This window comes from Hylaeus volcanicus, chromosome 1 (assembly GCF_026283585.1).
Source record: "Hylaeus volcanicus isolate JK05 chromosome 1, UHH_iyHylVolc1.0_haploid, whole genome shotgun sequence".
NCBI lineage: Eukaryota > Metazoa > Arthropoda > Insecta > Hymenoptera > Colletidae > Hylaeus > Hylaeus volcanicus.
In genome coordinates this window covers 36,598,308-36,625,021 of record NC_071976.1, presented here as the reverse complement: position 1 = coordinate 36,625,021, position 26,714 = coordinate 36,598,308, and the positions used below count along the sequence as shown (strand labels likewise).

Here is a 26,714-nt window from a genome sequence, read left to right as displayed (position 1 = left end):
CCGCGGGACGCTCGGCGTCGGGACAACGGTCTGCCATCCGCGAACGACGCCGTCTACCTCGACACGGGAACGTTCGCGTCGGGCCAACCTCGATCCCTCGTCTAGACGCCGACTTCGAGATGTCATCCGTCGTTGTTGGACACCACGGCCACCCTGACGCGTTCAGAGTCCTTCGGAAGGTCTGAGTTTCGGAGTTGATCCTTGAAACGACGCCAGTCGGGCCATGGAACAGTTTTCGCGCGCCAGATCGGGCCGCGAAACTTACAATTAGTGAGACTCTCGAGGAACAGGCTCGTGGAATGCTTCCTGCTTCAGAGTTTGTGCGAGAAAAGAGTACCAAGGTGACTTTGGACAATTTGGACTATTGGTGTGCGCGAGTGTTACGCGAGTGATCTTCTTGGAGCTTCGTCAGGTGAGAGAATTCTCGAAATTTAGATTTAAGACTAGTGTGACACTCTGAGGATAGAATCGACTCCGGTCTATTTTCTGGTGTCTGTATCCTTTGCAAGGTGTGACGTTTCATTTCCATTAGGAAAAGTGTTCTTGATGACAGGGTCACGAGTGATGCTGCGTGAGTGACTCGAGCAAAATAAATTCTCCTTCAAACAAGACATTGTTTAGTATTTCTCCATCAGATCTTTTCATCTTATTCTGTATTTTATTGTTGCGATAAGAAATATAGGTGTACATGTATATGTCAAGCGCTAGTCGTGGAGAATTATTCAACTAGAAACCTTGAGTGTGTAATATCTGATTCAATCAAATATTTCTAGTTGGTAAAAGGTGTCTTGTTTACCATCCCATTGTCTCTGCCCACAACTTACGACATATTTATCGTAGCGTCTTAAAATAGTGTTTTTCACTTAATATAGTTTAATGTCATCAAGTAATTCTTACGAAGCTATCCTGACGCGCGATACTTGTTAGTTTCCAAACCTTTGATGTTATTTTACATATTTATCACTTGGTCTCCATTGTGTTTATGTTTGCGTGTCAAAACTTGATAAAAAAAAAAAAGTTAATTTCTCTACAAATGTACATATGCATATGCATATACATATACATATAAATACTTGAGGCACGTGTCTTTAGTGCTAGTATAGAGCATATAAAAAAAAATATAGACTTGTCATGTGTTTGTTGTTCTCAACAGTACGAATGGAAGACTAATCTTTATATATAATAAAATAAATAAAACTATCCAAATGTCTTCTTCCGTTCTTCCTTTAAGTATTGCTATTTTCATGAAAATTTTGGAGCATTAAAAATGATCTAAAATATAATACTTATAAACATGATAGAATTAAGTATTGTCTGTGAGAAAAATTCTTGAGATTTAGTACTTGTTATTACATCAACGATATACATAATACCACATATGTAGTAACGCTTATGGATCGTTTACCATGTTACAGTTGATTGTCTTGTTTTTACGAGGAATGCTTATCGACGCACCATGAACGGAGCAACGTCGATTGCATCCTCGGAGGAACACCAACATCAACATCAACAACAGCAGAACGAAACACAATCGGAACACCCAAGGAGTCCTACTAGCCCTCTAAGTATTCGACATGGTGAGTTAGTATCAACAAATCGCTACTCCAAATTGAAACGAGTAAAGTAATTCCGATGAATCGAGTTACACTAAATTCCTGTGTTAAAAAATGTACGTTTACGAATCCCATCTTGTATAAACGGAAACAGATTGGCGAGTATACCGCCGCACCCGCGGCCGCGCCGGCTCGTTCGTAAATATCCGACTTTAACTCATGTACGAGGAGACAGACTGCACGTAAATCTATCCCCGACGTACTTTTATGCGAGCCGTGGTTCTAGGGTGGTAAGTGGAAAAAGAGGGTGCAACGCGGCCAACGAAATTACGCCATTAGAGTAATCAGATCTGGAGTGAGCCAAAGAATGTAGCATGATTTTCGTGCAAGTTAAATGAAAAATGTAAACTCGCATAAAGTGAACGTTGCATTTCGATGAAATATTATGGGATCCATTTTACCTCGGTCAAGATATTTAAGAATGATGTTTTATAAACTTTCACTGAGAAAGATGATTCTTTCATCTTCGATACGTAGAGCAAGTTCACCCGTCGAATCAACGATCGCGATAGCTGCCACTTTGATCAGCCTTACGTAAGCAAAACACAACCTTGAAACTTTTACCTGTATAGCAAGGGGACAGGTTAACACCCACATGGATAACCAACATTGTTTCGTTATACGATATAAAAGTGACGATACAGTTGAAATGGTATATGTGAAAGTGTCATCGATGATTTAATCTACCACTCGAGAACCAACTTGTTACTCGTTCCCCGAATCAATGTGTAACTGTTGATATTGTTCGAGACTCGATCAACATTCGGCCATCAAAAACAATCAGAACAGATGTTTGTAAAGGAGAATGAATCAATTCGATAGAAGAAGCAATCCCAGAGAACCGCGGAATCAACGTATCTCCTTAATGCGGTAACAATTAGTCGCATGGTAGAGGAGGGTGTGACCAAAGCGGTAGCCAGTATGTACGAAATCTCTTTTTTCTTCGAGCTTCCACGAGTCCCCTTTGCTGGTCGTCATTCCGTCCAGCCCCACCATGGTTCCACGATGATCCCATAATACAGGGGCGCAGGTGGCGCCTCGCCTTCCGGCACCATTGATATGCTAATGAAATTTGACGCCCCTGGTTTCGCGCTCGTTGTGTACACTCGTACGCTCGCCCGACGCGTATAGCTCGCGTTTTGTACGAGGAAACCGTCGCCCCTGGTCACCATAAGGCCGCATAATTTTTCTCTTCTCGTTTAACCCCTGGCACTCGTGGCATTTCGCGAGCTTCCGCCCGAGATTTGATTACTCTAATGGCGTAATGTCGTCGTGTACGTGGATAGGCACGGCGCGGCGCGGCGCGGCGCGGCGAGACTATTTGGAAACTTTATGGTCAACGATGTCGATTGCCATCTACACAGGGTAGCTCTGTAGTTGTGTCACAGTCGAGAAAGGGGCGATTCTTTGTGCAAAAACTAATAAAAAATAGTGTATGTATCATATTTATTCTAATGCTCCCCGAAGGGTTACATAGCCCGCACTTCCACTTACAATCTCATTACAAAATATATACATATATTTAGGCAAATAATTCGAGAGCGATTTGAATAGATCCTCGAACAAATTTTGCACGAAATCGTAGGTGAAAAACGAAAATCTGTTTCTAATTCAGAAATGATTGCAAGTCTCGCGAGAAAATGGTCGCATAATTTGTCGTCATTTTGAGGATAGATTTCACATGTCGCAAATTGTGGCTCTCTGTGCGCGTTCGTCGGGATTAGGGTGTTAACGAGATCGAAAAGCCGGCACGCTTAGGACGTTACGTGAGTTGCATTAATATAATCGCCTCCAGTTCATCCCTTGTGACTGTAACGACGAAACGATACGATTGAATTCTTTACCGTGTAGCTGGATTATGCGTGCCGGTCGATGTTTCGAACGTGCTCGGTAGGCATGATCATTGATTACGATTACGGCATCTCCAGGGTTTGATGCAATAAAGTCATCGTATGGCACGTAATTAGCACTTTGAAGCTGGGATGACAACGTGTCTGAAATTCTTATCGAGTCGAATGTAGTAACGTGCAGTTTGTGAATTTTTAAAGTGTGCTACTGTTACACTTTCATAGACAGAATAATGTTTTTTACCTTTTATTCCTCTTTAAGTACCTTTGAGGAATTTCGATATTTAATTTTATGGCTATATCGTCTCTCAATCAAGAGGACTGTATAGGTAATATATGTATATTAAAGTTCATTAATCAAGTCGAATACTGTTCATTTCATATTTAAGATAAAACGTAAACAAAAGTAATACCAACAGAAATTAAAGGAGAATTTCAAATAACAATTTTCTTTGAATCCTGTAGATTGTCTGTTTTCGGGCTGCCAGGTTCCCGGCTGCCCAAAATGTTTCTTTAACACAACTACAGAGAATTGAATTCCTTTCAAGCATTTTACATGATACAATAAATGCTTGGAAAACTGCCAATAATACAAACTTTTAACTTGAATGTCAATTTTGGAATATTCCTTTGGTCGATTCTATTTTCTCTGATTGATTTCAAGTGTGGTCGCAATTTCTCGCAATGGGGTAGTTTTAAATAACTCGACAGACTAGGGCACAGTTAAATCATTTTGCAGTGGGTTAGGAGAGGGACCCTAACCCGATATCGACCTGTTGTCGATTCGCATGGTAATTCGAACGGATCCTATCTGACCCCGCGGCATTAACGAGACCGGAACGAGTTTTCGATCGGGTGCGAGGCAGTCGACAAATACGATTCCACGGAGATCTCGCGCCTCGTCGGGGTTGGCAGCGTGACTAATAAATCTGAGTGGAGAAGCGAAATCACATTTCGTTGATCACGCAGATGTTCGCCGGTCTCCGATCTCTTTGCATTTCCATTTTCCAATTAATATCGGTGACCCAAGGAACTGTGTCGATGCAATTTATTTTCCAATTAACTGCACCACAGTTAAAAACTGTCTATTCGATAATTTCATATCGCGGTTAACATTGTGTCTACTTGTGTAAACATTCGTATTTAATAGCTATAGATTACCTTTGTAGGATTTTCATGAAGCTATTTATAAAAATAAATATTTGGTGTTCATAGGAAAATACAGAAAGAGAGATAGACAGAAAGAAACATGCACCGCAAGATAAGAGGAGTATAAAAAATGTTCAGTTCGGAACATAATGAATATTTTGAACGGTTTCATCCAAAGCTTTTGACGTTTACTAAAAGCATGAAATACTCCAAATAAATCCAGCAATTAAAGCACTTCACTGAAATAACAAGTTGAGAATACTTGAGAAAGAAATCAAAGAAAATACCGCTTAGTATTCCCCCATGGCAAAATCTTCTCACTTTTGTCTGGCTTCTATTCCCTTTCGAAAACATATTAATATGTATGTCGGATCTTCTTTACCTTCTGTGCTTTTTACGAACTCATTTCTTGATGTAAATACTGTTTGCCCTCGCTATTCAGCCAGTAAGCCTTAAGGGATGCGGAAAAGAAACCGCTCGTCTCTTAGGGACAAAAACCATAGCGAATCGAGCAGTGATTTTCGTCAGAAATCCGAATATTTGAATTTTTTTCTCAGTTCAAATTTTTGCTTTCCACGTTATGAATTATTGAATATTTTGATTATAACACATTTATGCTGTAAGTATAGAATATAGAATTTTGTAACATTCGAATAAAATTATTACATACACTTTTATTTTCTTTATTTAACGTTTTTAACTTTCATTCTTATAGTTAATTATTAAATACATATAGTACGAATACCATATACTGACTTACGCGAATGTTTATAAACGGAACATAATTAAATAATCAGATTCACATAGAATTACGTCAGGTTTGTTGCAATGCTGAGTGTCATCGTTATTAGTCATCACTAGTTGTACATATCGTATAATCATAAATTCTATTTCTAGTAACAATCATCGCTTATTCCTCTGATCCAGCAGTGATTTTTGTGGCACAATCAATAATAACTGGAAACAATATCGATAACCACTTTAACGATGGATCGGTAATTAAATTGATCAGAAATTTGAGGAACAGCAGCAAATTGCCAATTGCCTCGTAAATTCTTCTGTTGCAAATACTTAATGTTCTATCGCCGTGTCCTTTCGACCCCCTCCTCGTGAGAATCAATTAAGGGTGGAGAAGGTGGCGTGTACTGTTTGGGGTTGGTCGCACGAACCCATGGAAGAGATTTCTGGGATTAGTGGGACGTAACTGCCACCTGATCGAATAGGATGAATCAAGTTTGATCAGGGAAATATTGAACGTCGATATATGTATAATAATAAATAGTACTTCGTAACGAAATACTCACTGATATTGTTGTTGCATTCGTTGGCAACTGTAGTTGCAATGAAGAATGAAATTATTGGAAAAAAGTAGATATTTCTGAAGAATAAATATAATTTACCGTACAATTCAAAACACATGCTTCGTAATAACAATATTATTTTAAAGGAATAACAATGATAAAGTAACAAATAATATTTAAATTTATCTACATATATACCGTACCGCAGGCACCGAATGCTTAACTACATTCGGAAATAATAATGTCGCGTAATTTCATAATAAAAATTCAAGTGCCGTGAGCCAGTCGAGGAAACCTAACAGAAGAATCATTTATTTTCAGACTCGGGAGAGAGCAGCGTAATCTCCCCAGGCTTACCAGAACGCTACAGTCCCTTAGGAGCGACAGGATCGACCTCGAGTCACGATCCTTACGCCTCGAGGTCGGTTCAAGAGTGTCCAGTGCCTCTTTGCAGAGGGATACCAACGGATTTCCCGCTCGCGAGGTCACCGTACTTAACTGCGCTCGGAAACGGCCACCCACATTTGCTGGGACAAGTCCAGCAGCAACAGCACCAGCACCAGCACCAGCACCAGCACCAGCAGCAACAACAGCAACAGCAACAGCAACAGCAACAGCAGCCGCAACATGGCAGCAAACCACCGCGCAGCCTCGGTTTGATATGCGTGGTTTGCGGTGACACCAGCTCTGGGAAACACTATGGAATCCTGGCCTGCAACGGATGCAGCGGCTTCTTCAAACGAAGCGTCAGACGAAAGTTGATATACAGGTGAGTTGGTGGAAATTTCTTAAACCGATGAACTTTGATGTCTCATTGGATTTTTAGTTATAATATTAGAATATTGGAGTTCGATGTGCCTCCGTTTTTAGCCCGAGTCATACAGGAATTCTGATATAGGACACTGTTGCCACTGTTTTCAATTATTAAAACACGAGTAATCATTCTTGCCAGATACATACAATTTCTAAGTAAGCTGTGATTTATAAGAGAAAATACATTTTAGACATGCAAGAAAAAACCAAGACTTGATATCTTCAACGACAATTAACCCCTTGACCTATGCGCTATCTCCCGATTGGTATAGTATACAGTAAATATAGTAAAGAGGAAGGTAACAAGTCCGAACAAAGTACCGCTAGTCAAACTCGTGGTTATTGTTTATCGGCCAAATTACTTATCACGAGTCTCACTCGTCGTTGTAGGCCATACGGTTAAGGCTGTGCATTCGTACTCGATTTGGCTAGAACAACTCTGTCCATACATTTACATGCGCGAAAGGATTAAGCTTTCATTGGCTCCGTGGAAATGTTTGTTTGGACAATCACCGCAATGGACTCCGATCTCGCCTGCTATCAGATCGAAATTAGTCAGCGGATCCTCTTATGGCGTTTAATGTCAAACTGGCCAGCCAGTGGCGCCATGTGGTCCAAGTCGAGTGGGCTCATCGTAATACCAGCCAACAATGCGTAACGGCATAATGTTGAACCGTGGAGGACCTATCCACCTAACCCGCTGCGCCGCGCCGCGCCGCACTGGCTCCGTGTATAACGGCGTACTATTACCATCCCCTGGGAACGGCCATCCATCTCCATCGGATCCCTCTCAACTCGGAATCGCTGTCTGATACGCTCGATCCGTTTTACACGGGACCACCATACGAGCTACTGGCGTACGTGTGCGTGCATCCCTTTGACTACGTACGTGACTATCGATAACGCGCGCTCGTAGATGTGCGCGTTAAGCTTGTCGAGGAAATACACGACTCGATGTACAAACTATTAACCCCTGCGCCTGTTCTTTGAAAAATAAATGCTGGTCCTGTAGCCGTTTTGAACGGGTGACCGGAATCCAAACATCGCTGAATATAAGTGTTTCAACTATACAATCATAGTTGTTACGCTGACGCTATCTTCTTCACTGTTTCCATTCGATGCATTTTTTCTGGTTTCTAGTCGGTAGTCTATATTGTTATATATTTATTCATTTTAATGGATTCTCTTTGTGTATCAATGAGATCAATGATTCATGGTTTTTTTTTGTGATAAATCAGAAACTCTTCTTGTGTCTATGATTTTACTTATAATAATAGTCAGTCACTAATATTCATCACTATTATTACATTATTCTTACCAAATTTATGTATATGCATTATCCATCTTGGAAAAATTAAAGATCTTACGGAATCCGTCTAATCCGTTTTCCATTTGATTCGATCGACATAGAAATTACTCGGGCGCAGAGACTGATGATGACCCTCGCGTCGTTTTCGATCGTCGCGAGTCGGATCGTATCTCGTCGTGGTTTTTTTTTTTTTTTTTTTATATTCTTTACCACCACCTCTCCTCGAGTGGCTGTAATGCGGTAAAGAGTGAAGAGCCTTCGCACAGATAACCAATTACACGCAGAGGGGAACGGACCGCGACAGATGCGTCCCGACGTGATGCGCCGCGGCAGCGCATCGACCATAATCGTCGGATTAAAGTCCAACTTCACGGATCGGTTAGATGCAATTAAGTACATTGTGCATGCTCCAGATTGTATCGAGAGTTCGCACAAACTCCCATTGGACCACACTTGAATTTTGCACGCAATGAATCGACCTTTTTCGCCGTGATAGTTTTTTTTTTTTTAAATAGATCCATCGATGGCAAAGCTTTATTCAGAGTGTGGACCATATGAGTCGCAACCTGCTCCGAAAATGTCTAGTGCTTAGAAATGATTTTCGCGTAGTCGTGATTTTATATACGGTGGCGTGCCAAGTACTTTTGCTTTCTAGGCTATTATGATTCACTTTGTATTCTTGTACTTAAAATTGATGTTATTTAAAATTGATCTCTGTTGTTCCTTCTAAAGTGAAGATAGAAATTCTCTGTTTACATAATAATTAAAATGAATCTGATACCGAGTTATACGAATATTTATAATTTTTTTATCATGTATATATATCTCAGTCAGTGGCCCGAGTGGCAGTGAGTGGCAGTGAGACTTAATTCGTCAACTAAATTTCAGTTATTCTATTCGATTCCTTGACTCTTTGACAAATTAGATTAAAATAAAGTCGAAAACCAACCAATTCACCGACCATTTAGCTACTAGAACCATAAACATTAAATATGTATAATACTCACTGCGGTGGTGCAACAAATATTCCCAGTAGTGCACTTCCCTCTCGACTGGACCCACGCATTAATCGTAGGTAGCCACGTCGTTGATCGTGGTCGGGGTTAAGTCATCGAATCATCCAGACCTGAGATCGGCGGGCGTGATAACATGCAGCACATGCTTCCGGTAACTCGATGAAGCAAACAATGGTGGGCCCAGCCGAAGAATAGAGAGATGCGTAAATAAATGTATGATGTGGTTCTGAAGGGTGAATGGGTAGGAGGCCGAGGGTGATGTATCCCCCCGTGCTGCACGTTGGAGACCCCGACGGGGGCCTGGCAGCGTCGCGGAGGTTCGCTGGGGTGTGAACGCAAATCAATTTGCGAGAGGAACCCTGCTGGCGCGACAGCACGCCAAGCCACCCTTCGGTGCCGTTCGTACACTACCGCCTCGGGACAAGATAGTTTCAGGACGGTGGCGTCCTTTCGTCGCGCTGCTGGATCGAGCCGCCTCCTTGTGAGTGACGTTAGTTAAAATCGTGCTAACGGAGCCCTGGGAATCGATCGACCGGTTCGTCGCGTCGCGTCGCGTCGCGTCGCGTCGCGCCGGCCGATCGAGCCCCGGGCTATTCCCCAGGAATTACGACTCTGGCCATCCTTTTTTTGCCACTCGACCTGCACGACAAAACTTGGAGCAGTCAACTCTTTATTTGTCGTTTATGCGGTGCATTTTCGAGTCGTTTTCGCGATTCGGGTACATCGATTGTTTCGACGTTACAATTTGGTTGGTATGATGCTGTATTGTTATTATTAGAACAATAATGTGGGTTTAACCTAACTCATGCGACACCCATTTTTCGAGCTTCTTTGACTTTCCTAACTGTCTCAGGTGGTCAATAACTGTCGATCGGGGCCCGTCTCGAGGGACCGCGAGAATGAGGATGAGAAAGTAGCTCTAAGCCCCCGAGAAACCAAGTATGTACCACGCGGTTGCCGCGGGATTGGATGAAATTAAGAGGGATAAGAACAAGTACGTGACCTCGAGCGGTCGCAGCTTTACGATCGTCAGCTCGAAGGGATAACCGGGTTAGCCCAACAATGAAAGTAATCGAATTTAACGCCAACTCCTGAGTGCGCAGCCAGGATTTCCGGCAAGTGCGCTCGAAATTCGTCGCCTTTCCGAAAGGGACAACAGCCGCCAAGTTACGGCCATCGTCGGTGAAACATCATCGTCAACGATCGATCGATTCCGACAGGGAACGGGAACTTTCTTACTCGATTTTACTCGTCGATGCTCTGCCATTACACAATGGCTAGGATCGTTGACGCTTTCTTATTCGAAAGCAGATTTGATCGTGTTTTATCTGTAACATAGGTGACTTGGAATGAAACGTTTATAAATTTCATAGAGATACTTCTTTCGTTTAAGTTGTAATGTATTTATATTTTACGTACAATTCTCGTTGAGCATTCTCTATATAAACAAATTGACTGCACTCTTTATTATATTCGTCAACAAATTCTTCTGTTATGACTGAATAATTGTCCAAGTTCATCTGTCAAGAACCATCTGGCGCCATTTATTATGATCACAAGGATTGAATCTGAAATATATTTGGACAATTTATCTGCAATTATTACGAGTCATTGATTTCATACGGTGTTATCAAAGGGGTCATGTGCTACGAACGTTTTTTAGTATCAGAATCATCTTATATGTTTGGAAAAATTGTATGTTCAGATGTCAAGCCGGTACTGGAAGATGCGTCGTAGACAAAGCTCACCGAAATCAGTGTCAGGCCTGTCGTTTGAAGAAATGTATGCAGATGGGAATGAATAAGGACGGTGAGTAATATAATTGAATTGAATTATTTCTGCGCGATGATTGCTTTTTCCTTTCGTTTACCTACTCTGCGTTATTTACTGGTCCGAAAGGAATGTTTCAAGTGGGCACTTAAAAGTGAACAAATTGCGATGGAGCTCGGGATATTCAGGACGACTTTTATTTGAGTTATATTAGTGCGGAAAAGAAAACTTTGATTATTTAAGGTGAATGCGTAAGTTATTGTAAGATGAACGTTTGGAACGATCAAGTTGTTCGAAATGTTCCCATATACGAACACTGTGGGAGCATGAACGGCGAAAACTAGAATCAGTTTGCAAGTTTGGAACAAAATCAGGATGAATTACATTCAATTTTCATAATACTTGTACCGAATATATATTTTACCAACCGAAGAAGCTTGTTCTAAATGGAAACAATTTTTTCTTTTTTTACGTTTTAAAGAACATGTCTTTTCCACTTCATGGATACCATACGGTGAGCATAAAACAATTTCTTCTTAAGTGGATTTATAAAATGAATAAAGTTTAGGATGATTTGAGGACTTTTTCAATGTACATATAAAACTGAAATTGGACAGCTAAAAGCGATATCTGTCGTATTTATTATTTGCTCAATTTCATGCCATAAATAATAAAAAAAGGAAGATATTTCCTTATTTTGAAAAATAGTGCCCACGAATTGAAAAGCGAATTCGCAAAAATTATATGATTCTTCTTACCTCGAACATGATTAAAAACTACAGTCAAGAGAATTAGGTACTTACTCAAACAGACTTGGACAATTTGTCCAATGTTCTGGCTACATAATTATTCATCGTTACTTACAACAAACAAAACGGAACTGTGTTATTCCAATAATAATTGACTCGTTTAAATCACTCGACTAAAGTATTTACAATTCCATCAAAGTTTCTTCTTTCTATAAAATAGCTGGTTGAAAAATAGCTAGTTGCTCGGTCGATCCAAGCTTCGCTATCATCGTTCGTTATTGTTTCACTCTAACAAAATGATTTGATCGCTTAACTCTGTGGGTCGAGTTCTTTTCTTTCTGCGAGCAATATGCAAGGCATTTACTTTGATATTTTAGGTTGAAGGTGCTGTCAACAGTCGACGATATTGTTATTGGTTATTAGAGACATTATACATATAATTAACGAGTAAAGTGCGTTCGACGTGTATACGCGTCGCGTTGGACCAAATCTCTAGTAGCCACATTGGCCAACTCGAAAAAGGATTATTTTCGTTCCGGCGCTCGCGAAAGAGAAAGATATCCATTTCAGCTATCGCGGAAAACGTTGTCCCCGGAACACCGGTTATCGATAGATTCGATTACCCGGTTTCACAGGTAAACCCGCATTGTAGGAATCAATCAACGCTCGGCGTCCCCCGCGGCCTAGGAGAACGGAACTCGAGCGAGGGTCCTTTACGTTCGCGACATAAATAACTGGATAAAGGCAGAGTGATTGGTACGGGAGGAAGTCTGCTTTGGTGGCAGCCTTCGATTCAACTCTTAATGCCTCTCGAGCCAACTCGTGGGCGCACCTGCCAAGCCAAAAGAGCATTTCCCCCCTCAGTTTCCCCTCTTTCTTTTCCTCTGTCCGCTTCCCATCTCGCGAAAACTCCTCCCGGGGCACGTCAACTTTCTTATTGCCGAACTTGACGTCGTAAGAAGAAATACTTCCAATTGGATCCCGGATCCCTTGACGACCGAAACGACGCCAACGGTGTCTCCGTGGAACGTCGACTGTTCCCGGGGAATTAGATTCCCGAGGATCGTGAGTTAGGTTCCAGGACGACGAAACTACGCCAACTTCTTTGACAACGTGATTCGTATCGCACGGAGATTGCAGCTTTTTGCGAAAGGAATCCAAAGGGATATTTGAATAGAGCATCTTCGATCGAACGGTTGCTATGTTGGGCTAACAATTGCAGTTTTCTTCAAACGGCTTTAAACGAAACTTTATATGTATTCGAGTTCTATATTTCCATATCAACATCTGCTTCGGATTTGAACAAAATTGGTCCACAGTTAACGACACAGTTATCGTCTTATAATTTCATGAATTATCTAGTATGCATTCGTCATTTCTACAAATGAGCCGTTCATTGGACAAGTCGGTTAACTCTATGAAACAAAAAGTTGAGAAACGCGTCGAACCATTTCCATATGTTTTCCCATAAAGTGTGGCAGCCCTGTTCCCAATTCTACCGAAAATGGCGATAAATAAACTTCCAAACCTGGTCCTACGGAACAGCTACGTTACACGCGAGTGTTTCGTGTAGGATTACTATAGTCGTTGCGTGTGTTTAACCGAAATCGGGTACCCAGATCGGCGGGGCACAAAGTAACCGCACAGATTCGGCGTTTCGTTGGACGCGTGATGTGCGGTTCGCCGCGGCGCGGCGGGCGAAACGACGCTCGGCGTCGTAAACACCGCGATCGTTAGCGACGGTCGCGTGGCCCTCGACGAACCCCCGAAGGGTTAATTGGGGGAAATAAACGTATGCAACGTGCACCCGATCTCTCTGCATGTAAAAATTTGCTGGTCGGTTGTCCGTCGCTCGTCCTTTCGCCGAAGGGACGTACGCACGTACAGGATAACACGGAATCCGACGTAGGACAGAGAGGGAGTCCATACGTCCATACGTAAATTGTGTCATAACGCTAAGTCGAAAAGAGAAGACACAAAGTGAAGAAAGGGAGCCGGACCTCCCACGGTGAGCTTCACGCAAATGAGAATGAAACGATCTGTGAAAGGCCGTTTATCTCTCCTGGTGTGAAACTGGACGACGCCGACGTATACATGAAAAGGATGGGAAGGGTTCGGATGACTGGCTAAAAGTGTCCATCTATCGAACGAGGAGAATTAACGATTGTTATTTTGGAGAATTCGTTAGGAAACATCCTCTTGGCACGGTACTTTACTTTTAACCCTCTAGTGCACAATATACTCCTTTGGAGACACGTACACCGAGATATATCCATTGTTTCGTAAAACCACCTCAAAAATACCAATAACCTACAACGTACTTGACACTAACAACGTTCACTTGTAACTATTTCTACTGTGATTTTAAACACACTTTTCTTTAATGACATTCAACGATATTTTACGTGGACCTAGATCGAATAATGCATCAAACAATTTTGCATAATTCATATGTTGGGCATAAAAACTGTATTAAAAAATGTGAAAACAGTCATTTGACCGGTCGTGGTAGTTTTAATGTAAAGAATGAAAATCTCATCTTAAAAAAAAAATTTCCTCGCGTCCGTATTAATTTAACCACCACCGGTGCATAAAATGCGTATAATCGGTCGATTCGCCAAGAGTCCCTGGATTTAACGAAGCAGCGACTGCCACGGTTTTAGAGCACCGCTACGTGAACGGTTCCCGTGAACTGGCCTGAAAGTTCACGCGTACCCCTAACAATCTTACCATCGACGGCGACGGCACGTTAATTGCGTCGCTCGCGTTAAAGAAAGGATGCACAAAGTGAAGCGATAAAAAAAAAAAAAAAAAGAGTAGCGAAAGGAGGAGACGGGCTGTGTGAAAATAACCGGACTGAAGAGTTAAAAAGACAAAAGGGAAAGCGCGCGTAACGCGGGGAAGAAGAATTTTTCCCGGGGACGCAATGGAGGGAACTGCAGAAGGGCGTTTATCTTTCCTGGCGGCGGGGTTAAGCGGGAGAAAAAGTGAGCGAGCGAAAGAAGGGAAGAAAACCGTTGGAGGAAGGGAGAGGACGCCGACGACGCCAAAGGCTTGACGAAGTAGGAGGATCCTATTAAACCGCTCAGCAGGCAGCACGACGGAGGTAAAGCGAGCCGGCACGCTTTTTATTATTACGAAATTACTGTGCAACCGTGCCGCGCTAAAAGGGAAGCTGGAAAAAATTTTGCTCGCCGTTACACACCACTGAGTGCCCTAATCGCGGCGCCATTAACGCGCGGCTGACGTCACGGGCTCTCTGTCCTTTGGGAACACGGCTGGACGAATCCCGAAACGTTTTTCGCGATGTAACTTTGACGAAAAGTCGAAGGTGATTTCAGATTACATCCCTTGTGTAAGGTTGTTTTAAGCGCTTTTGGTTGACACTGTTGGGGATTGTTTAACTTTGAGGTAGACTAGGACCAACTAGACATTGTGAGATCGGGTCTTAAAATTCGAAGAAAATCAGAATCTGTTCTATCATCGTTCATCATTTGAAACTCTAGGATATAATAAATAGGAAAAACTGAATACAGCTTATTATTACTTTTCATCTGCAATGAAAGGCGAAAACAAACCAAAAACATTGCAACTTCTTTCCCGTAAGTACTCATTTAAACACATAATGTAGATATAATGTTTAACATTGAAGTGCCGTCTCTAAATTCCTACAGTACTATCAATAATTTATCTTGGAAAGCATCGTGTTGCGTCATTTAATTGTCTGTAAAAATCTCCGATGTCAGTTGTCAATATTTGTCGACGGTGCCGTGACCACCGCTATCAAAGCAGTCACGTGCTGCTCCAAACGAGGGAAATGAAGAAAAAAGCGTTCTCGAGATCCATAGTACATGAGGTTATTCCAGTAGAGGATAGCTGTCAGCCGAATGGGAGTTACCGAACGGCAATATATATATACAAACAATAAACGCTGCTGATTCCTGCGCGTCTGTTAAATTCACGCTTGTCAGTCGCAGCCCACTGCGCGCTGCCGTGATATAACGCAGCGTTACGTGAGTTTGACGAGAGGGCGGCCCCTGGCCAGTCGTTTGTTTCCCGATTAATCGGGCAAGACTTTTCGAATCAAGTCGTTCCATTAATATTTCAATAACCAAGAAACTCCCCTTGGGACGGATTTTCAATCCAATAATAAATCTATTATCGGAGAATGTTCCTTAAACGAATGTCGCAAGTTTCTTTCGTCGTCCATTGTCTCGACCAAACGTTTTGTTCCCTCGGAACCATTCCCGACACCCGAAACTTTTTTCAACCGAATTACATTGATTGTTTACGACTATCAATAATTGTCAATCTCCCTTTTCGATACTTGACGTGTCGCCCACCCAACTTTTCTTCGTTTCTTCGAAAGAAACCTAAATGTAAGCGAAACTTTCTTCAAATTGATTTTTCCTTTGTCAAAAGCGATCAGTTTGTTCAGTTTTTGAGAAAAGTAGGCTGCCTATTCGATTCTTAACGGACCAATATGTAATTACTAAGAGGCTGTCGTTGGTCGCGTTCACGTGCACAAATTATGAAAGACATTATGTACTGTGAATAGTAATAGGACGTGCGCGAGACGGTACACGTACACGGGAGTGGTTCGCGTTAATTTACCAGCGTGTAATTAATTCATGGCTGCAATTAACGCCTGTTATCGACGTTACATCGTAGGTGTGTGCTTCTGTTGTAGCCGTGCAGAATGAACGGCAACCCAGGAACACTGCCACCATCAGACCAGAGGCTCTCGTCGAGATGGACCAGGAACGCGCGCTTCGGGAAGCTGCAGTGGCTGTCGGTGTTTTTGGGTGAGTGATTATCAAACCATTTGATGGAATTTATTCAATAATTTATTACTATTATTACAGACCTAACACTATAATAGTAAATAAACAGTCTTTAGGTATTTTCATATGCTTCCGAATTTCTCCCTTGAGACAGATTTCACCACTCATTGTCAGGCTTTCAAGTATGTGCATATATAAATAGAACTAATACAGCTTTCAAGAAATAATTCAACGATCGAATGAATCTTTTAAAACTACTCTAGTTATTTCCGTTTAATCTCACATGAACAACACTTTTCTTCCGCTAAATGTCAAGTCTAAAAGAATCACCATGCACTTACCAACTATAAAAATAGTATTGCATAATTATATTCAGAGGGTTGCAGGGTCACTGTTCAAAATAACATGGCAACTTGGTTTTACTCGTAGCCGTAAGCTGATCGTCCTGGCTTACCCGTGTTTTCGTAGCTGCATGCTTTCTTCACCAAGTCCGGCGCGCGAGATAGATTATTGCAAATATTTTTTTCTGAATTTCTGCATATGTATATTTATTATATTACCCTTAACGTACGCTTCGTGGAAAGAATATTAGCTAGGGTGTCGGGCAAATAAGCTTTATTCACGCGTCTATGGCTATGCAATTACGGTCCGTGGCCCCAAGTTGTTGCGCTCTTTCTGACAAATCTCCATCGTTTTAGTATCATCCATAGCCATCGTATTACACTTGTTCAGAGATGGTCTATCAAGGCTCCTACATTTTCCCAATAAACTGTCGCACGAATTGCTATTACCCACCGTAGTCTAATATTAGTGACCGTAATCGCGATTGTTCAAGAACCCTTAATCAAAGCTCGCAAAGTAGCAAAGCAGCAGCAGCAGCCGTTCAGCGCCCAAGAACCTTGCTCCACTTCCTGGAGCAGCGAGCTGGATATTATTTTCGCCCAGAGCGTCCTGCTGCGTCTATTTAGACGTGCGGTACAAGAGCCGTGGTGAATTTCAAAGCGATCCAAGATGCTCACGGCAGGTGGGGGGGATTAAAGGTAACACCGAGGACTCGCGATCGATAATCACCGATTCACCAGGAACAACGGCAAGAGCAAGAGAACCGACGACGTTGTTGGCACGTTTGATCTTCTGCTGCACAGCAGCATACTTTTCGCCGTCGTGAGCAAGTTGCGCTCGCGACACGCCACGCCGAGCGTGATCTATCATGAAAAATTACCTTTGACTAGTAGCCCGTAGCTGACCGTTTTTCAGGTAACTGGGCACTCAGGTTGGAACTAATGGAAAATCCATAGAGCGCCAAGGGGTGAACGTTAAAAGCGACAGCGAGCGTGCCAACGTCGCTCACCGTTCGATATACCAACGATAAGACTCTCTGGAAAGTAGTAATTCTCTGGAGGCTTTATGGTTATACGTTGCGGGTTTTCACAGTTTATTGTTGTTCCAGTATTCGTAAATGTTATTCATTTTCAACGTTCTGGGCTATTATTCGATCCAACGGGTAGGAGTATCGTTATATCGGTGGAAATTTCATCGTTTCTCTGGATTTGTTCAACTTCCCGATGAGTCTGACAATGAGATGCTGAACGTAAAAATACAAATTACTCGTAGCAGAATTGTCAGCGCATCTATGTTGGCTCTTGTTTTGTCTTATATGTATCTCCAAGATGGTCGATCAGAAAGTCGCGGAATTTTTCATGACTTGTATTACTACGAGTATAAGAATATATTAAATGTATAAGCCAAACCAACCATACCTCGTTCTTTTCTTAAACCTATTAATTAGAACATTTGATATTTATTAGACTAGTACGGAAGATAATAATATGTACCTAGCTTGTCGAGCAATCATACATGCTGCAGTGGTAGAACACTTGGTATAGGTTTTTTCTTTTCATTTAGTCTATCGATCCAAGTTACAAGTAGAAAAATAAGTAAAAACTCTACACTTTACATCGACAGACAATTTTTAGTTAATTTTTAGTCATTTATCATTTTCTACGATAGCCAATCGACGAGTGAGATTGTTTTACTTTGTACTTACGTAACTTGGGTCCATCAACAATGATACAACGCAATTGTAACCAGCAAATTATAGTCCTTTCTCGTTCATTCATTATAAATCTATACCTGGATCGAATATCCGTGTTATATAAGTTGAACAAGGTTTTATTCGCGATTTCATTGGAAACCTCGGTGACCTATATGTTGGAGAAAATGTATCGAACGGAGAAACACATTGAGAAACAGTGCCAATAATATATCGTGGTCAAAAAAATACAGTCACGCGCATACGATGCGATCCGAATGAAACAATTCTCGTTAAAAAGAATAAAGGGTGTTTATTCCATCTACAATATAATGCACTTAAGAAAAATGTGACGATATAAATCAGTTTATCTCGATGATTCGGTCTAATCATCGATTCGCGACACGTTTAACGGGCACAGAAAAATCTATCGACCTCGCCTTTGGTTGATGTTTCTTGCTAATCCACTAGCATACAAAAGAAAAGAACGACTTTTTCACCAACAAATTTTCTTTTCCTTACCATTATTTTATATACGTTTTTATTGCTGTCGTTTCTTAATCAATCGCCAAGTTTACGTTCTACACGACGGAGTATTTGTGAGCATGAGAGCTAAAGTGGACTGACCTCGCGAGCCTTTCATGATTTTCGTGCGGTTTCACATTGCATTAATCAATTGCAATAGTCGTGTTAAAAATCAATTGAAATATAGCAATGTTGGCTGGTGGAAATACAAAAGTATTTAGTATTATCTACGTTTCAATGACTTGTACAGCGATGAATGAAACTGAGCACATTTTCAATCTAGATGTATAATATAGAGCTCTCAAATTAGACAGTAAAGGAAATATAAATAATTACATGGTCGTTTAACTAATTGCAATATGCTGTTACGATTTCGAAACATCATACTTGCCCGAAAATTCATAAATTCCGTTCAGTTCTGCTCGTCTCTGTACATGGGAAATTTATTTATCCGCTTTAGCTCTCACGGTTTTGGTTACACCGCTCCAGCCCCAGTACTTGTGTTTTCTGTGCGTATGTATTTTTCTATAAAAACCATTCCGTCTGTGACAACATTTAATCCACGTGATTGCAAAAGTCGAACATAGAGTCTGCGTGAAGAATTTGTTTGAACAGCGTTCTGGCTCTCTCTCTGGGAGACATGGCGTCCATTCTCGCTTCGTGACATAGAATTCTGCTCGGCAGCGCGGACGAACCTACGTCTGGGCTATCCCCTATGTTCCTTTCCAAATGCATCGTCGATATCGGAGGTAACGTCGTTCTGACGTCACTCTCCGATTTGGCCAACTTCTTGATCGGTTCGGTGTACCCTATCGAGTCGTCCTCGTCCACGTCCACGACGAATCCTCTCCTCAGATTCTCCGACTTTGTTTGTCGGATTACCGAGGCGACTCGTTCCTTTATGTCCGCCTGAACAATCGCCATCTCGGTGGACTCCGTTCTGCCGGTATTTGGATTCCTGTTGACGCTGTCCAGCATCTCCAAAAGACGATCAAACGAACTGCAAATCTCGTCGAGAGACTGCTGGCTAAGCAGCACGGATCCATTCGTTTCCTGCTCTTTCTCCTTCAAAGCGTTCTCCAACTCTGTCAGATTGTTCCTCATGCCTTTCAGCTTCGCCTCGGCCTCCTCGCGGCGATTCTTTTCCACGGCTAACAAGAGACTGCTGCGTTTCGTTTCCTCTACGAGGCGATCGTGTTCTGCTCTGGCCTCCGCCAATTCAACCTGGATTATGCGAGTTCTTAATAGTTCCTCGACTTCCGGGCTGCTCGTCACTTGCGTCGTCGCGTCTACCTTGCTCGTATCAGCTTTCGAACAGGTTCTGCTGTCTGTTTCACGCCGACCACTGTTCTCGTACGTCCCGTTGCACGCGGTGTCCATCCCTTCGCCTATGACAGATTGTATATGAGACTGGAGGTCCAGATGAAGGGACATTTTAGGCTTCGGCTGACCGTTCTGGCCGATTTGTTGTTGTTGTTCCTGGTGCCTCTGCTGAGGCCGTACCAGTTTACACGGTGGAACATGCGGTCTACCTTTAATTTTCGATACGTTGTTGTTCGTCGTAGTGGCTGATTTTCTCGACGGAGCCTGGTAGGGTCTCTTGGCGTACTCCGTCATGGCGCTTCGTGGTCTGGACAGCGTTTTGTTTTCATTCTCAGTCCTCTTCCTGCCACCAGCAGAGGCTACTCTTCGATTCTGTTCAGGTAAACCAAGCCACCTGAAATCAGACTTTGCGTCCACGTTGCTCTGCGCCAGCCTCTTCATTATATCCTTCGCCAGCTCCTCGTTCAAGTTCGCGTTCTGTCGGACGTCGAGGACCATCAAGGTTGTATTGTAAGTGAGCAATTCCAGGAGATCATTGGCGATCTTGTCGGTCAAGCCGCAACGCTGCATGTCCAGAGCTTTCAGCCAGAGACTGTCCCGTATCGCCTCGATCAACTCGATCGCCGCTGTGTCGCCCAATTGAGGGTTGTCGTTCAACGTCAGACGACGCAATCCTGGCATCGCCTCGATGTTCGGCTCCTGGTACCTCAACGATTGCTTCCAAGTGTCGTGGTAGAGGGATAACTTTTGCCTCGAGAGCGCCGCTGCTAAGGCTGATCCACATTTGAAGGTCAGGTCGCAGGAGCTGAGGTTCAGCGATCTGACGCTGGAAACGTCGGCCACGGTGCGACATACCAACTCGCACGAACTGTCCCCGATGTAGCAGCGCTGAAGGGACAAGTACCGCAAGGTCTGAGTGTGCGACAACCCGACGCACAGCACAGCCAAGCAATCTGGTGGGAACGGTATGCCTTCCAGTTCCAGACTGGTCAGAGCTGCAGAATTCCCGACGCATTGACTGACACTGTGGGACAAACACTCTAGAAGATAGCGAGACAACACTACGGGCGCTTTGCCCATCGTTCTCGCTTTGTCCTCCGAATTGATCTCCTCCAGTGGCTTGCGACACTGGTACCTGCTGCGCACGCTGATCGATTTCAGGCTACGATCGAGGGACAGGGAGTTCAAGATCGGATTCCAGTCGTCCATTTTCACCCTGTCGGTGGTGAAGTCCAAGTTGTGAGGCAGAGCCACACAGATTACTGGCAGTGGACGCAGTCGATGCTGCTTGCACAGCTCCATGTACGAAGTGGCGAAGTTTCTGCCGGTTTGGATCCCTCTCTTCGCCGAGGGGGCGGTTGGGTCCTCGTGTGGATTGCCCATCATGGACGGTGCTTTAGCTTAGATGTTTGCTCTCTAAACGATACGAAGAATTCAAAGATATTATTCTGTCGATACGATATCTATTGTAACGAAATGTTAGACCAATTGTTGTTTAGACGAATACCACTTTTTTTTTTCTGGATTAGAAAATAGATTTTTCTAACCTGATCTGCTAATCTAAAATATATAACAAGAATTCGCGTAAACGAGGGGTAGTTTAAAAGTATGGGTTATTTGTACAACGGAATGTGTCTACAGTTAGGAAAAGTCAAGTCGAGAATGAAAATATTCAATTTAAATCGAGAAAATTCTAATCTACTTGTGCTTGTACTTGTCTAATTTCAAAATAATTCAGTGGTTAGAGTACAAGATGATATTTAAATTTTATACATAAAAGAGTACAGCGATCAACCTGTGTTTATTTATATATAGACACTTTATATTTACAATAGAATCGTCCAACTCAATTTAATGCATTTTACCTCGTTTGAAAGCAACAGAAAATAATAAAGAACGAGTGTTAAATTCTAACCTCGTTGATTATTGAACATTTGTTATTACTTCAAATAAAGACATAACCAACCACACAAAAATTAGCGAATACATATCGAGCTCGATTACTTTAGACAACCGTCCGTCAGAGTATTAAAAATGATCATTTTTGTTTTTAAAGGAAAAACTTTTGTAGAAATTTTGTAGACATATAGGTGAAGGGAATAAAGTGATCGAATGAGTGAATTTACCTGTTTGCGTTCTAATATTCAGACTTTCGTGTTTGCTGCCTTGTTCGTACACTAACCACAATTTTTATATTACACGCCGTCATCTGTACTCTCGATTTATCCCAAGAATTTCGACAAAATCCCCCTTGGAAGACTTTGGCGTAAAATTCTTCTGAAAAACTGCAAACCGTGTTCGTCTCTCGTTTCCGTCGGTCTATTCTCGTCCATCTACCTACCCGAAATTAGTAAAACGAAATTTCTACGCGGCATACGTTGAAAGTATGCAAACAAAACTCGCGCATGAACGAGTTAAAGTTGTCGCGAGTCGGCGAGCGGGTCGACTTGTCGGTTTGATTGTTAAAACTGGCGTGATTTCACTGGCGCTCCGTATAAATTTGGAATTGTCCTTTGATCGCGCCAATGGTCTGTACATAGAAAACATAGTGCGTTTGAAGAGTTGAAAATGTTCAAAGAACAAGTTCAATTATTTTACAGTTTTAGTTTGCTCATAAGATATAATTAGGTCAAGTATGTAAAAAATGTACAACTATGAAATAAACCGTATGCTACACTGCGTAAAAACTAAAAAAATATTTGTTCTATCGACGGAATATTCGGAACACAATTCGTTGGAACGATGACTCCAGTTTGTTGAATTTTATGCAATCACCATGGAGAGTCTTTGCACAAGTATTTGCATAACAGGATAGGGTAGGGGAAAATTTGATTAAAATCCTGAATAAAGTACGGGAAAATACGATGTTTCAGGCCACCTGTGTCGTTGGCTATGGCGAGATACACGACACCATTGCCTTTACCCACCGTTGCACCGACAACAAATTCAGCCAACCCTCCGACACCGCCTCGACAGGACAACGAGGATGGTATGTATCAATTTAACATCCGTACGTTGCTTTTTTATTATTTATTCACTGGAGAAAATATATATTTGTGATTTGTAATTTTTCTTCTATACGATGAAAATCATCCTAATTCTAAGTGAAATTACATTAATTTACTCCAAATTCACTCTCGAAGGCTTAGTTACTCTTTCCTTTGACAACTTTTCATTATTTCCATTTTTCTTTTTTAATTTTAGCGTGCCTCGTTCATTTTTGTGTGTGTTTCTGTTTTTTTAATAACACGTTGGACAATCTTTTATAATAGGAAACGCATCCGAGGACAGCATAGACGTGACTAACGAGGAACCATTGACGCCTCAAAGAAGCGGTTGCACGCAACTTCCGCCTGTGATTCCGTCGTTGTATTCGCCAGCTAGCGCTGAAACGGTCTACGAAACTAGCGCGAGGCTTCTCTTTATGGCCGTTAAATGGGCGAAAAATCTTCCGTCTTTCGCGAGTTTGCCCTTCAGAGATCAGGTATTAAAAAAAAAAAACAATTCAACGTCGTTAATGATCTTTCAATCTCAAACATCTCTTACCTTTAATGACACAGTTTCAAACAGTGTCACAGCACTCAAACAGTGTCAAAGCTATCAAAGCTTACTACAGCAAAGCGCACTACAATACAGATTTTCAAAATGTTAAGACGCAAAGAGGATGATAAAAGAAGGAAGAGAATAGAAAGGACTTTGAACAACAGTTTCAGTATTTTAAGAAGGTGATACAAATTGAACGTTTCCGTCTGTAATAGGTAATACTGCTCGAAGAAGCTTGGTCCGAGCTTTTCCTTTTGAACGCTGTGCAGTGGTGCTTGCCACTCGAATCCTCGGCCCTTTTCAATTCCGCGGAATTGACTGCTTTGACTCTGTCACCTCACCCGCATCCACATCCACATTCTGGAATCCACATGCAGACAACGACGGGTAAACCGAGTCAGGTGGCAGCGGATGTCAGGCATTTGCACGATACCCTACAGAGATACAAGGCCATCATGGTAGATCCTGCGGAGTTCGCCTGCATGAAAGCCATTGTCTTGTTCCGACCAGGTTAGTAATTTTACCAAGTTTTACAGGATTTTACACGATACTTTTACATGAAGATATCTAACAACTCTACAGTTGCACTCATTTATTATTTAAGATGAGTTGTTTGACCTAAACTAAATTAATTCATTAATTTGTGATTGTACATTATATTAGGTTGTCCTGGAAGTTGGTGGAAAATTTTAAGAAAAACTCAAAGGCACATTGAAATTTTGATATATACTCGTACATTTATTGAAATACGTATATACCATTTTGTTATACAACCTCTCCAACCTTTTAAGGGATACATACATCTACATGTTATTTGAATTCATTTGTTGTTACCACCTGCCAAAAATCGACATGGACTATCCAGACAACCCAATATTTTTCTGTACCCATGAATCCATCAAAAGAGAAGTGTAATTGTGAAAATAGATAAAGTAGTCGTTTCCTTGAAGAATTATAGATATGTATGATCACCGTCCTAGACAGTATTGGTACATACAGAAACATGAAACTTTCTTCGAATTGGCCAGACCAGCGTCTCGTATTTCTGTTTCAGAAACTCGTGGCTTGAAAGATTCCAGCCAAATAGAGAATTTGCAAGATCAGGCACAGGTGATGTTAGGCCAGCACGCCAGAGCCCAGCAACCAGCCAGTCCAGCTCGATTCGGCAGGCTGTTGCTGTTGCTGCCGTTACTTAGGACGGTGCCAGCGTCGAGGGTGGAGTTGATATACTTTCACAGAACGATCGGCAACACTCCGATGGAGAAAGTTTTGTGCGATATGTACAAAAATTAAGAAACACTTTTGCACCACGGGGGACCACCGAGGAAGAAATCAGTTTTCGGAAATCGGCGTTTGTACAGTGGCACATCGCGAATTATACGAATTAAGTGAAACGTCGCTGCAAGTTCGCGCGTTCATTCTGTGATGCGTTTAACTCGAATATGAACGAAACTGATTATATCAGTGTTTCTCAAACTGGTGTCTGTGAACTCTGGTATGTAGAGTGAAAAACTGATCCTTTTCATACCTTAGCCTTATTAAAAACATTTGTTTAGTAGTAAATGAAATTGAAGAAGAAATTGAGATTCAAAAACACATTAATTTTGAAATAGTTATTAATAAATCACCAAACGATCCATTTTGCAATCTATTTCACAGTTACTTTTGTACATTGCTCCAGCGAACCAACGTATATCAATTTCAAATTAAAAACAGTGAACTTACGTAAATTGTGGATAAATTTTTTAAATATGAATTCTTTCTTTAAAAACAGTTATAAAATATATTAAAGAAATAAAAAATAATGAATAAGTTCAACTCTACTCTAGAGAGTCTAGCAACTGTTTGACAAAGTTCGAGGAACACTGACAATGAGTGAACAAGTCGTATCGCTCGATTAAATGACATTCCTTTGTCACACTGTCCCTCAACATACATATTGTGTACAAAAGAATAAGAAAGACTTGGCTTAGCAAAGACAGTTATACTAACTCGAGTGCAACGTAGGCATGGAATTACTCTCAGGAGACCAGCGTACTAACGAAAGATAAGGAAACGAATAAAAAATTATTGTGCAGGAGTAATTAATTCGAGGAGGATCGATCGAGGTAGCGAGTATGGTTTGGCCTAAGGATGAAGCCCCAAGCATGACCCTTTGATGAATTTACGATCCCGTCTGGTGATTTCTTTTTGCCGCTAGATTGGGATCGGCTAACGATATGGAAACTTCGAGAAAAGGTAAACGAAACGATATCTACAGTATTTAGTTAACAATTCAACGGTATCTAAACTGAATGGGAGATACTCGGTTGCAACGTAAGGATATAGATTATATATATATATATATATATACATACACACACATTTATTTATTATACAAATGTTTATCGAACATTAGGTTCGACGTGTTGACCAAGTCGTTTTGTTTCTCGGTTTCAAGTGTTCTCGAAACGATTTGTACGAAGATCCGACAAAATTTTGTTTCAGAATACGAGGAAAGTGAATGGGGATTGCTTTAAATTTGTTTTCTTCGTTCATTTTCGTACTTGTTGGTGATCTCAAATGATCTGAAATAAGGTTTTCGATGTGCGAGTAATTGCTATGAGTTTTACGACAGCTGTAAAGAAAGAATACTCGTCTGTGCTTTTCTTGTATATTTCGTGTTGTGATACTATTCGCTGTAAAAGTCTAGGTACTTATTACGTAACTACTTGTAATAAAAGTATACATACATAAGAATCAACGAGTGTCAGATCAATAATTCCCCTCCTGCTGGTAGTTGAAAAAGTATCGTTCTTAAAAGGTAACCTAAAATGTATATACTACAACTTTTCTATACTATTAAATTCTTATATATTGAAAATAATATTTATCATAATCTTTTCCCCGTAATATTCCAACTGTCCAATTAAATTATTTTCCGTTTATTAAAATGCTAGC

General features: G+C 41.5%; 2 protein-coding genes across 3 annotated transcripts; one reads left to right on the top strand and one right to left on the bottom strand.

The window, feature by feature from the left end:
* Positions 1-26,505, top strand: LOC128877579 (photoreceptor-specific nuclear receptor-like). 2 transcript variants are annotated; one of them, XM_054124995.1, is made up of 10 exons: positions 1-412; positions 1,416-1,577; positions 6,232-6,679; positions 10,754-10,857; positions 11,300-11,332; positions 16,258-16,372; positions 23,105-23,220; positions 23,504-23,715; positions 23,990-24,284; positions 24,829-26,505. In XM_054124995.1, exons 2-10 carry the CDS (start codon positions 1,457-1,459, stop codon positions 25,065-25,067), a joined length of 1,683 nt encoding a protein of 560 aa, XP_053980970.1. In that variant the 5' UTR covers positions 1-412; positions 1,416-1,456; the 3' UTR covers positions 25,068-26,505. The 2 variants fall into 2 exon arrangements, with proteins under 2 accessions (XP_053980970.1, XP_053980979.1); XM_054125004.1 differs by lacking the exon at positions 11,300-11,332.
* On the bottom strand, positions 18,376-23,098 carry LOC128877570 (centrosomal protein of 78 kDa-like). Its single transcript, XM_054124982.1, has one exon. It carries the CDS (start codon positions 21,615-21,617, stop codon positions 19,464-19,466), a length of 2,154 nt encoding a protein of 717 aa, XP_053980957.1. The 5' UTR covers positions 21,618-23,098; the 3' UTR covers positions 18,376-19,463.
* Positions 26,506-26,714: the final 209 nt, after the last annotated feature.

What these genes read in the sequence shown, in the direction of transcription:
- LOC128877570 (XM_054124982.1), bottom strand. Translation starts at nt 21,617, where the DNA reads ATGATGGGCAATCCACACGAGGACCCAACCGCCCCCTCGGCGAAGAGA.
- LOC128877579 (XM_054124995.1), top strand. Translation starts at nt 1,457, where the DNA reads ATGAACGGAGCAACGTCGATTGCATCCTCGGAGGAACACCAACATCAA. An exon ending in AGACGAAAGTTGATATACAG is followed by an intron (nt 6,680 to 10,753) that starts GTGAGTTGGTGG and finishes TTGTATGTTCAG; the next exon opens with ATGTCAAGCCGGTACTGGAA. An exon ending in GTTTGCCCTTCAGAGATCAG is followed by an intron (nt 23,716 to 23,989) that starts GTATTAAAAAAA and finishes CGTCTGTAATAG; the next exon opens with GTAATACTGCTCGAAGAAGC.